The 14,304-nt window shown below is 44.4% G+C and overlaps 1 protein-coding gene across 1 annotated transcript; it reads right to left on the bottom strand.

Annotated features, from left to right (window-relative positions):
• Positions 1–4,885: 4,885 nt before the first annotated feature.
• CUNH2orf78 (chromosome unknown C2orf78 homolog) lies at positions 4,886–13,998 on the bottom strand. The gene is made up of 3 exons (XM_045079025.1): positions 12,588–13,998; positions 8,395–9,156; positions 4,886–7,440 (listed from the first exon to the last, which is right to left on the bottom strand). Exons 1-3 carry the CDS (start codon positions 12,685–12,687, stop codon positions 5,522–5,524), a joined length of 2,781 nt encoding a protein of 926 aa, XP_044934960.1. The 5' UTR covers positions 12,688–13,998; the 3' UTR covers positions 4,886–5,521.
• Positions 13,999–14,304: the final 306 nt, after the last annotated feature.

Below are 14,304 nucleotides of genomic sequence, written 5' to 3'. Positions count from 1 at the left end.
AATTATGTCAAATGGTGGGGTGGAATTTCATTTTTTTTATTTAAAAAAATTTTTATAAGATTGTATTTATTTGTCAGAGAGATAGAAACCACAAGAAGGGGGAGCGGCAGAGGGAGAGGGAGAAGCAGGCTCCCCGCTGAGCCTGGAGTCCCAGTCGATCCCAGGACCCTGGGATCATGACCTGAGCAAAAGGCAGATGCTTCACCGACTGAGCCACCCAGGCATCCCTGAAGTGGAATTTCAGATGGATGGAGGTAGCAGCATCGTTTTCTAATCTCCCCAAACCCTCTCATGGAAATAGATCAACCAAAACCAAATGCCCATGGGTAGCATTTGCCATAAAACTAGAAACCCCCAATATAAGGGGGTGGGTGTAATGTAAGCCAAAACAGTTGTTTTTTCCTTTTTTTGTAATGCAAATGCCTGACCTAAGCTTTGATTGCTGAGTTACCCATCTCTGCATCCCCTTCAAAGACAGTTATTTCCAATAAACACAGTACTAGCCACACCCGGGAAAAATACCCAGGCCACCTTCCCCCAACTGAGGCTCCTCTGATTTAGAAATCTTGGTCAATTTTAATAACTGACTTTTTGGACCACTTGTGTTTTCTTTTCCCATAACTTCCCACTCCTATGTTTTAAATTCGCCACCAAGGAGTGAGTGCTTGAAACTCTTGCCGCCCCCCACCCCTCTTGACCCCAACCAGTGCAGAACCCCTTCTCCCAGTGCTCTATCTCTACCTGCAATCTCCCTGTGGGGCTCCAGGTATGCAGAGTAATTCCCAGGTCTTGTAAGTAATAAAACCTCTACTTTTTCAAGCTTTCCTAATGGAGATCACTAAAGGACTTGAAATCATAGTAAGACTCAGAGGGCTGCTCCAACCACATTGGTTATAGATGGACTGAGTCAGGCATGAAACAGTAGGGCAGAGCACCTCTTCCCACAGGCACAGACCTGCTTGGCCAGGGTGTCTGCGCAGGAGGGAGGAGTAGACAGGACCCATCTGATGCCCTGGACGGAAGGAGGACTTCAAACTGCTAGCTGGTATTCACTCAGCAGATGGGCCAATGTGAGAACAGCAGCTGAGACCCAGAGGGGTCTTGTCCACTCACCTAGTGGTTATGTACGAGGGGACCTGCAGGGTCTCTAAAGGTCTGGGGTGCTCTTCGCACCCTCTGTCTGGACACTGAACAGCCAGAGTGCTGTTCTAGGATGTGGCCCGGAGAACATCAGACACAAAGGGAAATGTCTTGATGGAAGTCTGGGGAAAGCAACGGTGCCAGGAAACCTCAGAAAGCATGCTGCCATGTTTTTGAACGCTACATTTCACAAACAACGACAACCGGAAAAGCAAATTCAGTGCAGTTAGAAAACCGGTCCTCAACCACCACTCCTTTCCCAAGTGCATGAACACTGATTTCACTTAAAACATGGACAAGAAACAAAGGGTTGAGATCTAATTTTATACAAAGGTAGTGTGGGGTCTGTCTCCATCAGGTCTCTTGGCGGGCCCCCAGGTGTGGGGCAAGGATCCGAGGGAAGCTCGGGGCTGGGAGGAGAAGGAATTCACCCGCGGCAGAACAAAGGAGAGAGACGTTTATTGAATCCACCGCAAGGTGGCGGCAGCGGGACAGAAGGAGGAGGCTGTCCGCGAGGAGACAAGCGGGTGGAGCTGTGTTTAAAGCGGGAAGGTGAGGAGGGATGGGACGTTGGGAATTTTTTGCTATAACTGTGCCTGTTTGTAAGTAGCCCACTGGTTAGTTAGAGCCTATGGATATTTTGAGGTGGGTGCCCAGTGGGTCCGAGTGTGTCCAGGCACATGGTCGCTCCAATCAGTTTGCCTTAAAAAGCAGCCTCTACATGCAGCATCAGAAAATGAGAATAAGGAGAAGAGCTTCCCCTCAGACGTGGAAAGCAAGTCCCAAAAGACAGGCCCACAAAACAGATCAAAGTCGGAACATGCAATTTAAAAACAAGCTAGAAGACATTAGAAGACACAATGCAAAAGATGAAAGAATATGGGGGCGAGTGAAGGAAGGGCAAGTTAACATCCAACAGCTCCAGAGTTTCTTTTGGGGGTGATGAAAAAGCTCTACAAGTGGCAAATGGCATTTTGGATTTTGTTCTATTTCCGTGAGAAGGTTGGGGAGATTCAAATACTAGGCTGCTGCCTCCGTCTTTCTGGAGTCCTGCTCAATTTTTGGACGTAATTATTTTAAACGTGGATGGTGTGGATGGTTGCTGCTGCCTCTGAATTCTATGCTTAAAAATGGTTAAATGGTCAATTTTATGTATGTGTATTTTACTGTAACAAAACAACAACAAAAAAAGAAAGAACAACATAAATCAGAATTTGGTGAGGTGAAAGAGCTCGGGACAGAATTTAAATTTTAAAATTTCCTAAATGAAGGCTTCAGTTGAAAATAACAAGAGTGGGACGCCTGGGTGGCTCAGTTGGTTAAGCAGCTGCCTTAGGCTCAGGTCATGATCCCAGCATCCTGGGATCGAGTCCTACATCGGGCTCCTTGCTCCACAAGGAGCCTGCTTCTCCCTCTGACTCTGCCTGCCACTCTGCCTGTGCTCGCTCTTGCTCTCTCTCTCTCTCACAAATAAATAAATAAAATCTTAAAAAAAAAAAAAGAAAATAACAAGAGTTATTGAACATAATGGATAATGCCTTAAGTGAAATAAACAAGAAAAGTAGGAAATTTTTAAAAATAAAAAAGGAGATAAAAAGAATTCTAGAGAAATGGCAAATATAAAAGATTGGCCAAAAAGCCAGGACAACTTTGAAAAGAGTAATACAAACACATGTAAGAATTTAGCATGCTATAAAAGTGACATTGCAAATCAGTGAGATAAATTAATCAAAACACTGTGATATATACATGTTGAGACAAATAATTTTTCTGGAAGGATTCACAGTGTGGCAAAAGTAGATGTCTCTAAAGGAGCAGGGAAATGGGCAGCTAGATATTTCTGTTGAATACCTTCCGTACCTTGTCCTATCATGTGAATTGATTACCTCTGAAGTCTGACTGCCTGAGATCAAACACCAGCTCCTCTGATTGCTAGCTCTTAACCTTCGGCAAATTCTTGACACTCTCCAAGCCTATCTCATTATTTGTGAAATGGATTAAATAAACTCTCAGTAAACGTAAAATACAAGCAAAAACAACCCAAATGTCCACAAACTGATGAATGATTAAACGAATGTGATAGAACCAGGCAATTGAATTATCGCAGTCCTAAAAGGCAATGACGTGGACACTCTACAATATGGATGAACTTTGAAGACTGGCTAAGTGAGAGAGGTCAGACACAAAGGTCATGTATTGTATTATTTCATACGTATGAAATGCCCAGAAAAGGCAAATCCAGACGGACAGAAAGCAGATTCCCTAGTTGTCAGGGGCTGAAGGGAGGAGGGAATGAGAAGCGACTGCTAATGGTTACGGGGGTTTCTTTTTGAGGTGATGAGAACGTTAGGGGTTCGATGATGATGGTGGCACAAGCTTGTGAAAGTACTAAATGACACTAAATTCACAGTCTCAAAAGGTGACTTTTATGGTATGCTAATTATATCTCAATACAAAATAATTTTAAAATGCATAGTACCAATTTTCCCATGGTGACTTTCTGCAATCCTCCCCTCCTCATGCCATTCCCTTTAAGGCTCCTCCCCTCTCCTCCTCTCCCCACTCTCTTCTCCCCTGCCCCATCTCTACTCCCCTCCCCTACCTTCCCCTCTCCTCCCCTCCCCTCTCCTCCCTTCCCCTCCCTTCCTTTCCCCTCCCCTCCCCACCCCTCCCTTCCCCTCCCTCCTGATGCCCCACCTGGTCCCAAGGAGCACAGCTAGACCCTTGGCGCATGCGTGCTGCCCTGGTAGGCACGCTACGAGCGCTCAAACACCCGCTGTTCTTACCTAGAGGGGAGGGACCCCTCCAGCGGATTTTTCTCGTGAGCTTCGGTTGGACATGTTTAGAGAAGACGGCACGCGCCAGGGTCAATGGAGGACGACCTAGCAGACCCCTCAAGTTAAGATTTAGGTCCCTCCAGAAGTTTGATCTCGACGACCAGTAACCTCTGGACGCTGTGCTCTAAAAGCCGGGTTGGCCACCTACGGGCGCTCGCAAATACTGAAGGCTTTAGAGCCCTGTAGGCCTCAAATGGAAGCCTTGTTCTCCGCCTGCAGCGTGATCTCAGCCCATTGCTGAATCTCCCTAGTCAAGTGGCCCAGCGGGACTAGCCTTGCATGTTGTCGTGCACGTTCACTGGAGCGGGGCATTCGCAGGCCTGGTGCACAGGTGTTTAGGAGACGGTGATTTTTATCCCAGGCCCAGTTCTGGAGGGCCCTCCTGCTGCTGCAGGTCACTTGGCTAGGCTCCTGTTACCAGCTGCCCCCAGGATAGATGTGAACCCTTGCCATCCATCGGGTAGATTCCCCTATGATTCCTACTCCCCTTTACCCAACCATAGCCCTAAATGGATAAGGCAACCCAAACCTTCTGGAGGGATGTCCCGAGTCTCTTGTTTTCAAAAATCCCTATCTGGTGGACATGGGATGTAGGACCAATCTCCCTGAAAAGCTTTACATGTTTCCTAGTAAAGCAAGACTCCTCTGTCATCTTCAAGTCTACTCAAAATGTCTTCTTTTAAGCCTCACCTCAGACCCTGATTCTGCCATTTCCTCCACTCCTGCTTTTTATGAACCCATAAAATCTCTCTCCCCCGTTGGCCTTCCTAGGCCTAGATCAAGTTCCTTCTTCTAATTTTCTTCTTACATTTTTCTCTGTTCTCCCATCCAACTTCCCATTCTTTCTCATGCAGCCTTTGATCCCCACCCACACCAAAAAAAGACCACAGTTAACAGCATCTCAGAACTCAAAAGGCTTCTTTATTTCTAATCTACTAATTCTATTTATGATGTTTTATTGTCTTAAAATATATGCAAATAAATAGAGAAACTTATACCTATCTATCTATATAGGAATGAACAGTGGGTACCCAGAGTGGTACAAACAATCTTAGCATCTCTTATACCTATCTATCTATATAGGCATGAACAGCGGGTACCCAGAGTGGTACAAACAATCTTAGCATCTCTTATACCTATCTATCTATATAGGCATGAACAGCGGGTACCCAGAGTGGTACAAACAACCTTAGCATCTCTTATACCTATCTATCTATGTATGTATGAACAGCGGGTACCCAGAGTGGTACAAACAATCTTAGCATCTCTTATACCTATCTATCTATGTATGTATGAACAGCGGGTACCCAGAGTGGTACAAACAATCTTAGCATCTCTTATACCTATCTATCTATATAGGCATGAACAGCGGGTACCCAGAGTGGTACAAACAATCTTAGCATCTCTTATACCTATCTATCTATATATGTATGAACAGCGGGTACCCAGAGAGATACAAACAATCTTAGCATCTCTTATATCTATCTATCTATATAGGCATGAACAGTGGGTACCCAGAGTGGTACAAACAATCTTAGCATCTCTTATATTGCATAGCCATAGTATCGAGAAATATCCATCTCCTTTTCCCTCTCGATGAAATATTGCACTTTCCCCACAGAGGTGTATTTGGCAGCATTCTCACGCTCTTGCTGAGCCTGCCTCTTCATGGCCTCCCTCTCTGGCCTCTGCTCTTTTGTGATGGGCTTTGACATGACTGGCTCAGGAACATTGGGTTTCCTCCACGGAATTGGTTGAAAGCTGAAGTCTTGGAGTAGATATTGGCTTTGAGCTTTGGGTGGCGACTTGGGCTTGGTCACAGCAATGGCGACAGGCTCCCGCTGGAAAGAAGTGCATGATGATGTTTTGTAGGGTGCAGGCCTCGAGGCAGCAGACTGCGGGACACTAGGCCGGGTCGGGTTGGTCAAGCCTGGGCGGGTGGGATTGGTTGAAATTGGCCGAGCTGGTCTGGCAGGACCTGTCAAGGAGGCAGGAGTCGCCCGGGATGAATTGACTGCAACAGGCCGAGCTGAGCTAGTAGAACCAGGCCGGGCAGGGTAAGGCACGGCAGACCGATGTGACGCCAGAGACTGTGGCCTCCGAGGAACAGGTCGAGCTTGAGGCTTCTCATAGGTTGGAAAAGGCAAAGGCACCAACTTGACCTTCCCAGGAGGTGGAAGCTCATACTGGGATGGAGATGGACACTCATTGTCAGCACCTCTGTCTAGTTTCTGGACTTTGACTTGTTTTTTCTCAGGACCTTTGCCCTCACGTGGTGTATCAAGCCATGGTTTGATAGCTGGGGGTCGCTGGGCATTTTTTGAGTTGCCGGAGCTTACCAGGGCCCGGGAGGAAGGCAGCCCAGTTTTCTTATCACTCTTCTTCCCCAGAGCATGAAAAACCTGCACAGACTCCAACATGTGCATGCCTAGGCAACTTCGAGGCTTCTTAAAGCTCTCTTGGATAAGCTCGGGTTGATTTTTCTTCCGCTTCCCCTTGGGAATGGTTGGCTTCTCTTCTGCCTTGACTTTGTTTCCAGACTGCTTACTCTCTTCTGCTTTCTTGGGATTGTTTTCTCTGGTCCTTTTGGTCTTTTCCTGCCCATGGCTCTTTGTTTTGCTGGTCCTGCTGGATGCTGCTTTCTGAGACTTGCTGTTGGAATGCTTGGCCCTGTTCACAGGAGCCCTGTCACCGTCTGCAACATTGCAAATAATCACTTCTTCCCCTAACAGGCACTCTGGGTTCTTTGCCTGGATTTTGGTCTTGGGAGCATCGTTGATCGGCTCGGTGGCTTTGTGTTTGTTCTTCCTGACGTGATCAGAGGGAGCCTTTATGACACTTGGCTTCTCTTGCACCTGTTTCAACTTGTTGACTCTGGTATCTTTGGCTTTCATAACCTTGGGACCTTTGGCTTCATCAAGGTCTTTCAAGGAATTAAAGAGCTGGGGAAGATGAATGTCCTCCACCAGTGTAGCAATGTCTGCAAAACCACTGCTAGATTCGATCCCATTTTCAAGGGTCACTTGGTCTTCAAGACCCAGGGCATTTTTTCCCAGATCGGTGTTTTCAGAAACAGGCTTCTCCTCCTGGCCCAGGGGATCGATGCAGGCCAGGAGCTGGTGAATATCAGGAATTTCTAAAGGAAGTAGGGGAGGATCTTGGTTTTCTATTGGGATCTGATAGACATCCAGAGGCTTTGAAAGCTTGGTTTTAATATCATCCAAATTCTTATTCTCTGTTTGTTCCTGGCTTGGAGCTGGAGGCAATGCCAGGACATTATTGGAACTCTGGACTGGAGCTATCATTGAGATGTCTCCAAGCTCAGGTGGTGGGTTACTTTCAAGGATCTGGATATTTCTGCTACTGCGGGACTTGGAGAATTCTGGAGTTTGTGGCAGACAATATGTCTGACTTGGAGGTTGTAATCCCAGGGAAGCCTCCATCCCCAGGGAAGTCTCCATCACTACAAAGGAATCAAGGAAAAAGTCATTCCCTGGTAAGTGAGATGCTCCCCCCCTAGACACTAACACAGGAATTATGCACCTTCCAGCAATGGGCAGGGCAGTTCTACCAGCCTTTCTTAAGAATCAAGGACAGCAGGGTATGCTAGGAGATACAGGAGGTGACTTCTAGTTCTTACAGGTGATCATTTGGTGTCATTGGTTCTTGGTTTTCTTTGTATTTTATAGGGTTGTTATAAGTCAAATACGTAAAGTGGTTTTTATATTATGAAATTTTCAACAAAGCCTAGCCTTCTCATATAGAGTCACTTTAAGTTTCTCCCCTTTCCCTAGAGAATAAGAATGCTTCACACTGTGAACTGGGAGAGGGAATGGAGCTCTTCCTGATAAAATACACAAGCAAGGGTAAATTCTTAGCCTGCTTGCTCTGGACAGGATCTCGGAAGGTGAGGTCTCAAATCCTGGTGTGAATTGAGGAAGTGAGGAAAAGTTGGCTAAGGAAAAAAGAAAGAAAGAAAGAAGGAAAGAAAGAAAGAAAGAAAGAAAGAAAGAAAGAAAGAAAGAAAGAAAGAAAGAAAGAAAGAAAAATGGCTCCATCCTAACAAGAGTTCCAAGACACTTTGCAAAGGCACTGAAGCAATAGCTCAAGGAAGGGAACTCATTACCGTGGGACAGTATGGGGAGGCTGATTGGCTAGGGCAGTGACATGTGTGGCAGCCCTCACTATGCTCTTGGGATTCCTGCACCTGCGGCTTAGCTGGCCGTCACAGTGTGCCACTCCATGCAGGCTTCTGAAACAGAGCCCGAAGGTGGAAAGCACCAAGTGAGGGTCGGGGTTATTTCTGTCTCAGGACTTAAGTTCTGCCAATCTGTGGACTCGCTAGCTCTCAGCTGCAGGTTTCACCCTTTTTTTGAATGCTGACCTTGTTTCTCTCCCTCTCGCTGCCTCTACTCACCTTGTAAACTTGTTTCTGTGATGGGCTGAGCAGACACAGAGTAGTAAATTCCAGAGGTGGAAGCTGGTGGTATGACATTTGCGGGCTGAACCTCCTTGAGGACCATTACCATTTCCGGTTGAGGGACAGAGGCCCTACTCCCCGCATAGGACACTGAGCCATAGGACTGCAAGCAGGGGCCAAATTCTCCAGAAAGTAGAGGTCCCAGTGTGCCTTGATTATAGTAATATACCTGCCTGCCTTCCTGGTAGGGAAGTGCTAGGCCATGTCCTTGATTTGGCATCTGAGATGGTGTTCCCTGAACAAGGCTGGCAGAAAGCGATGGGTACAGAGAGACCATGCTACTGGCCTCTGAAGTTTTATCATACGAAGCTGCCAGAGACATGGAAGACACAGCTGTGTCCTGGTCAATGACAGTGACAGTTAAGTCTCTGAGTGAAGAGGACTTCTTTTCAGTACTTCCTGTGACATCCCACTCGAAAACCCCCGGATAGGAAGCAGCTGCTGTGGAAAGCTGGCTCTGGCCAGTAACCCCAGACAACACAGTTGTGCTGGAATGTTGGTAAAGGTAGGCACTCCCCATGAGTGGCTGGAAGGAGGCACCAGAAACTGATGGCAGCAGCCATGCCGAACTGACTGCCGGAGCAGAGACCCGGGAGAAGTTGCAGACGTTTCCTGTCAGGGAAGCTGCATTGGTTACCACGGGGAGGGAGAGCTGAAGAGAGTTTGGAGGTCCCAGTAAAGATCGATTTGGGAAATTTTCTGTAGGGAACAAGAAGGTGATGAAAAATCAGGGGGATGGATCAATTCTATGCTTGAGGAACAGCATTATCTTAAAGTTTTTGCTACCAGGAAGCCTCTGATACCAACCCTTGCTGAGATATCAAAAGGCAACCCGTGGAGGATGGTGGTTCTGTTCTCTTGTCTAGTCACGGCCCAGGCTCCCAGCTAGGGCCCCCGCATGCAGCAGACCCAGGCAGTGTGCTTCACGCATAGTTCTGCAGGCAAAAAGCAGCCTTCTCCCTGCCCTAGCTTTGCGGGGGGCCTGCCCCCACAGCCACTCGCATCCCACTTCCCAGAATGAAGCCTTTCAGCACTCCCGACGGCTCAGAGAGCCTCTGGTCTCCTGTTCTCATTCTCTGAGGCTCAGAGAGGTCACTTAGACTTGTTTGAGGTCTCCCCCGACTTTAGGTCTCATTACCAGGTTACAGAGCCTAAGGATGCTGACTTCTTGCCAGGATTCTGCCCCGAGCCCCATACCGCCAGAAACCAGGAGAAATGAACGCATATAGACCTTTTCTCCCCACATTAGAGAACAGTACAGCTATGACCATTGTAACTTCAGTGTCTCATTGGGCTTGTGCACTTCTCATGCTGTTACCCAGAGTTCACGTACAGCTCAGTCCAGCTGGTAAATATAAAGCATCCCTCTTGGTGTGCCTGGTGGGCTCAGTCAGAAGGGTATGACTCTTGATCTCATGGTTGTGAGTTTGATCCCCATGGTGGTTATAGAGACTACTTGAAAATAAAATCTTTTTTTAAAAGGAAGAAGGGTCATTTTTACCCTTTAAAACCCGGTTTTTGATTCTACCTCAAAATGACTACCTGAGAGTACGTTTCTCAGGAAGTGCTTTTTGAAAGAAAAAAGTTATTTAAACTCTCTCTGAGCTTCAAATTACTCATCTATAAAGTGGTTATAATAATAATAACAATAATAATGGAAATAATTCTTGCATGAATGTGAATGAAAGTGGTACATTACACTTTTTATATTTCTGTGAAGGAAGATATAATATGTTCTGGAAAGACAGAAAAATCATGAAAAACATGTATTACAGAACTAAGAATATATAGATATTACCGAAAACTGGGCGATGTAGTGAGCATAATAAGTTCACTAATAAATGAAGTTCTGTATCATGCATGCAATATAGTGGAAGTGAATATTGCTACCCTGTTTTGCCAGAACACAACCCACAACAGAAAGTGATTTTGAATGAGTTCCTAGCCAGTGCATACAGAGAAGATAGATCAGTAAAAATTGCCTTACAAGCAGCAAATGCCATGAATGTGAATGTAAATGTAGCCACAATTTTTACAAATATTTCAATAAAATCTGGTACAGAGCAGAGAGGGAAATAATAACTGTAAAGGAATTCCATTATTGTGTTAATTCACATTTTTTCTGAATATTACCCAGCAAGTAACAGGTACTACATCTAGTAGAAATACATATTTCAACTTTATTCTTCCTCTGAAACTAATAATATACTCTCTGTTAATTAAATGAATTTAAGTTAAAAAATTAAATAAAATCAGAAGAAAACAATAAAAAGAGAAATATATATTTCAATATAATCATATAACAAAAAAGAACACTTAACCTGTACCCCTGGAGCTAATAATACATTATATGTCAATAAAAATTAAAAAGAAACACTTAAAAAGCATCATTAGGTTTTTATACTCATCCAAAAATATATTTTAATCATCTTCAACGTCTAGGAAAATGTCACCCTCAAAGCCTAAACAAGCCATCATCACTAAACTCAAATTTAAAAAATTTTAATGTAGGAAAACCAGAGAACTCTACAAAATTGTTTTAGATAAATGTGGAATTAGAGATGTGGGGCTTGACTTTCTTTTTCTTTTTCTTTTCTTGTTAGATTTCTCACTAAGATCTAAAAACAGATGTGTGCCCTCTGTGTTGGGAAGAAAATAACTGTAGAGATGAAAAGCAGCCTTATGATTCAATCTAGGAGATGCCAATTTTTCAACAAACTTAGTCTGATTTTTAATAGGCAAAACATCCACAAAGCTTAAAAATCAAAATGAAATAAAACCGAAAATTCTGTTTCTTCCAGCCGCCTTAGATAGCCACTTTTAAATTAAATTATATTTCTAAAATGCTTTACATTTTAAACTGTTAAGTGCCATCTGTGTTCAGGGAGGAATGAACAAAACCCAGACTACTGAGTATGACTTTTTCGTAAGCTACTTTTCCTAGTAATGCCCTATTCTGGCCATCCTTTCTTGCCTGGTCTATTAGTGGAAGTGCTTGCTAAAGTCAGTTTAGTTTGGCTCTGCTCAAAGCAGATTTCAGTTTACTGTGCTTTCTGCTTTAATTTAAAATCTTTGGTTCTCTCCAACATTCCATCCTAAACTACCTCCTTTTTTCCTTAAGAGCTCCTCTGTGCTCTTCCCTTTCATTTTTTTTTTAAGATTTATTTTTTTATTCTGGAGAGAGAGGGAGAGAGAGAAAGAAGAAGACTTCCCACTGAATGTGCAGGGAGCCTGATGCAGGGCTCCATCTCGGGAGATCATGGCCGAGGCCAAGGCAGATGCTCAACTGCTCAACTGCTTAACTGAATGAGCCACCCAGGTGCCCTGCTTCCCCTTCATTCTCATATTTTCTCCTCCCCCTTGGTTCCTGTTGGCGTGGGCTGAGGGAAACAATCCTGAACTTCCTTACCTTCGAAGACGTGCCTCCCTAGAGCCCACTCTTCTCCCTCCTCTTTCCCTGTTTTCTCTTTTTGCCCACGCTAGGTAGAAAACTCATGTGACTCTAACTTTCTGAACAGCACTAAATTTAAAATACGACAGTTGAAGTATTAGTGGAGGGAACATTTCAGATGAGACTTCTTGGTAAACCGTTAGGTTCCTACATAACCTAGGTTTCCTCTCTATCTGTTGAAACACTCTCAAGAAGTCTCTGATTTCATTTTCTCCATGGGTGCCCACGACTCTAACTTTCTGAACAGCACTAAATTTAAAATACGACAGTTGAACTATTAGTGGAGGGAACATTTCAGATGAGACTTCTTGGTAAACAGTTAGGTTCCTACATAACCTAGGTTTCCTCTCTATCTGTTGAAACACTCTCAAGAAGTCTCTGATTTTATTTTCTCCATGGGTGCCCTTTAAGACTCACAATTAGAAAAGAAAGGGACCAGAGAGAACAACCAATCTAACATCCTAACATAACAGATGAGAAAAAAACATTTTGTGATTCAATGACTCGTCCAAAGTCACACAGCTAGTAAATGCCAAAGTCAAAACTGAAATGAGTTCTCCAGATTTTTAGTTCAGTACTTTATTTCCCCCATTATTCTATGTTACTTTGAACCTACAACTAAATTTAGAGACAAAAAAAAAAAATCCAATGAAAAACTTTTAAAAGTTTCTTTCCTTACCAGACATGTTCAGAGAAGAAGAAGAAACATCCACTGAAGAAACAAGGGATGAGGAGCTGATCCTGGAGGATGTCGGAGCAGCTGAAGCCAAAGAGCGCATGTGTCCAGTATGAAGGCGACTGGTTACTGGTCACTGGTTACTGGTCACTGGTCACTGGTCACTTGCGATGATCCAAATTTATTTACAGACAACTCCATGGAAACCCCCAGATTCTACCAGGTGGTGGTAGGTTTGGTGGGAGAATGATGTCACAAAGTAGGCAGTTTAAAGGTCTGAGGGAGCCAATGGGGAGGTCTGATTCCCAGTAGCAAGACGGGATTGGGTAGAAGGGGTTGTAGGAGAGCTAAGACAACACCTAAGTGGTACCTAACCCATAAGACAGGTGTGATAGTCCCACTTTCCCCAGGCTCTTATGTTCAGGAAATCATCTCAACGTTTCTTAGAGATGTTCATTAATATAACCAGCAAATAGTTATTTATATTCTATGTATCATATTTTATTTTGTGAGTTCTACATTTATAATTATCCAGTTAATTAACATCTTTAGAGACAAAGGAAAGGCACATCTAGGTTGAACAATTACAGGTGTTCTCAAATAATATTAATTGATCTGATTAGTGAACTTACTGCAGCTTTTAAGGAGCAAAGAAGGGATTAAAAAGCTCTTTTGGTAACTTGATTAAAGAATAGGCTGAAGTTTGTTGAGTGCACCTTGTAGGGAATGATGTGGTGCAGGCTCTTCTCTTTCAGTTTCTTCTCCTTGGATTCTGGCTTTCTTGGACCAGGCTGGCCTGGGCCAGATTGGACTTAGATCTCTCTTCTCTCCTTCATTATAGGCATTGTTTCTGGGACAAGCCTTGACCTTGCATTATTACACTTGTGGATGTTACTTCCGGTCAACTTCCAGCAGCAAGGGTCTTCTTTTCGGTGCCTGACACTTCCCAAAATGAATTCTGCCAGTTAGAAGCAAACAGCAGAGAGCTGGAGGATACAGCTGATTGCAGACCTTTCCTTTTCCAGCATTTGGTTGCAATTCTTTTGCCCATAATTTGTTACCTCTGGCCCTTGGGGTCACACGGGCATGCTGCCATACTGTTCTTTTATAGGTAAGAGGCACTGGTGGCATTCGGGATACTTTTCCTTTTTCCTTCTCACTTAAGTGTATCCAGTGTGGCAGTTACTGTAGCCTCCGCCCCCCCTTGCAAACAGCCACTGTAGAATCTTGGGCCTCTAGGATTCTCTGCCTGCCATCTTTGGGTGCAAGATCAGGCAAAATGAAGAGGAGAATAGTTAGAGAAAGAAGAGGACATTCAATGAGAATAGGGAACATGCAGAGTGAAAAAGTACAGGAAGAAAGAGATTTGTGTGGATTTTTTGCTTCTGTGAGAAATAAACTGACAGTGGGGTGCCTGGGTGGCTCAGCTGGTTAAGCATCTGCCTTCGGGTCAGGTCATGATGCTGGGGTCCTGGGATGGAGTCCTGTGTCCCTGTATCAGATTCCTTGCTCAGCCGGGAGCCTGCTTCTCCCTCTGTCTGCCACTCCCCCTGCTTGTGCACTCCCTCTCTCTCTGACAAATAAATGCCAAAAAAAAAAAAAAAAAAAAGTCAGTTGACACATTTTGGCCTCATTTTGTATTAACAAAACATACAATTATATACACATTCATATGCATATAAATGTAAATATATATTAGTGTAACATTGATATAACAATG

The sequence above is a fragment of the Mustela putorius genome, unplaced genomic scaffold (genome assembly GCF_011764305.1).
Source record: "Mustela putorius furo isolate JIRA1106 unplaced genomic scaffold, ASM1176430v1.1 tig00000281_pilon_pilon_pilon, whole genome shotgun sequence".
Classification (NCBI taxonomy): domain Eukaryota; kingdom Metazoa; phylum Chordata; class Mammalia; order Carnivora; family Mustelidae; genus Mustela; species Mustela putorius.
This window is presented reverse-complemented; position numbering and strand designations above follow the sequence as displayed.

Excerpts from the sequence above, each read along its gene's own strand:
- CUNH2orf78 (XM_045079025.1), bottom strand. The coding sequence starts at position 12,687 with ATGCGCTCTTTGGCTTCAGCTGCTCCGACATCCTCCAGGATCAGCTCC. Across the intron at positions 9,157-12,587 it reads TTCTTCTCTGAACATGTCTG|AAAATTTCCCAAATCGATCT; the intron begins GTAAGGAAAGAA and ends TGTTCCCTACAG. Across the intron at positions 7,441-8,394 it reads CACAGAAACAAGTTTACAAG|TGATGGAGACTTCCCTGGGG; the intron begins GTGAGTAGAGGC and ends ATTCCTTTGTAG.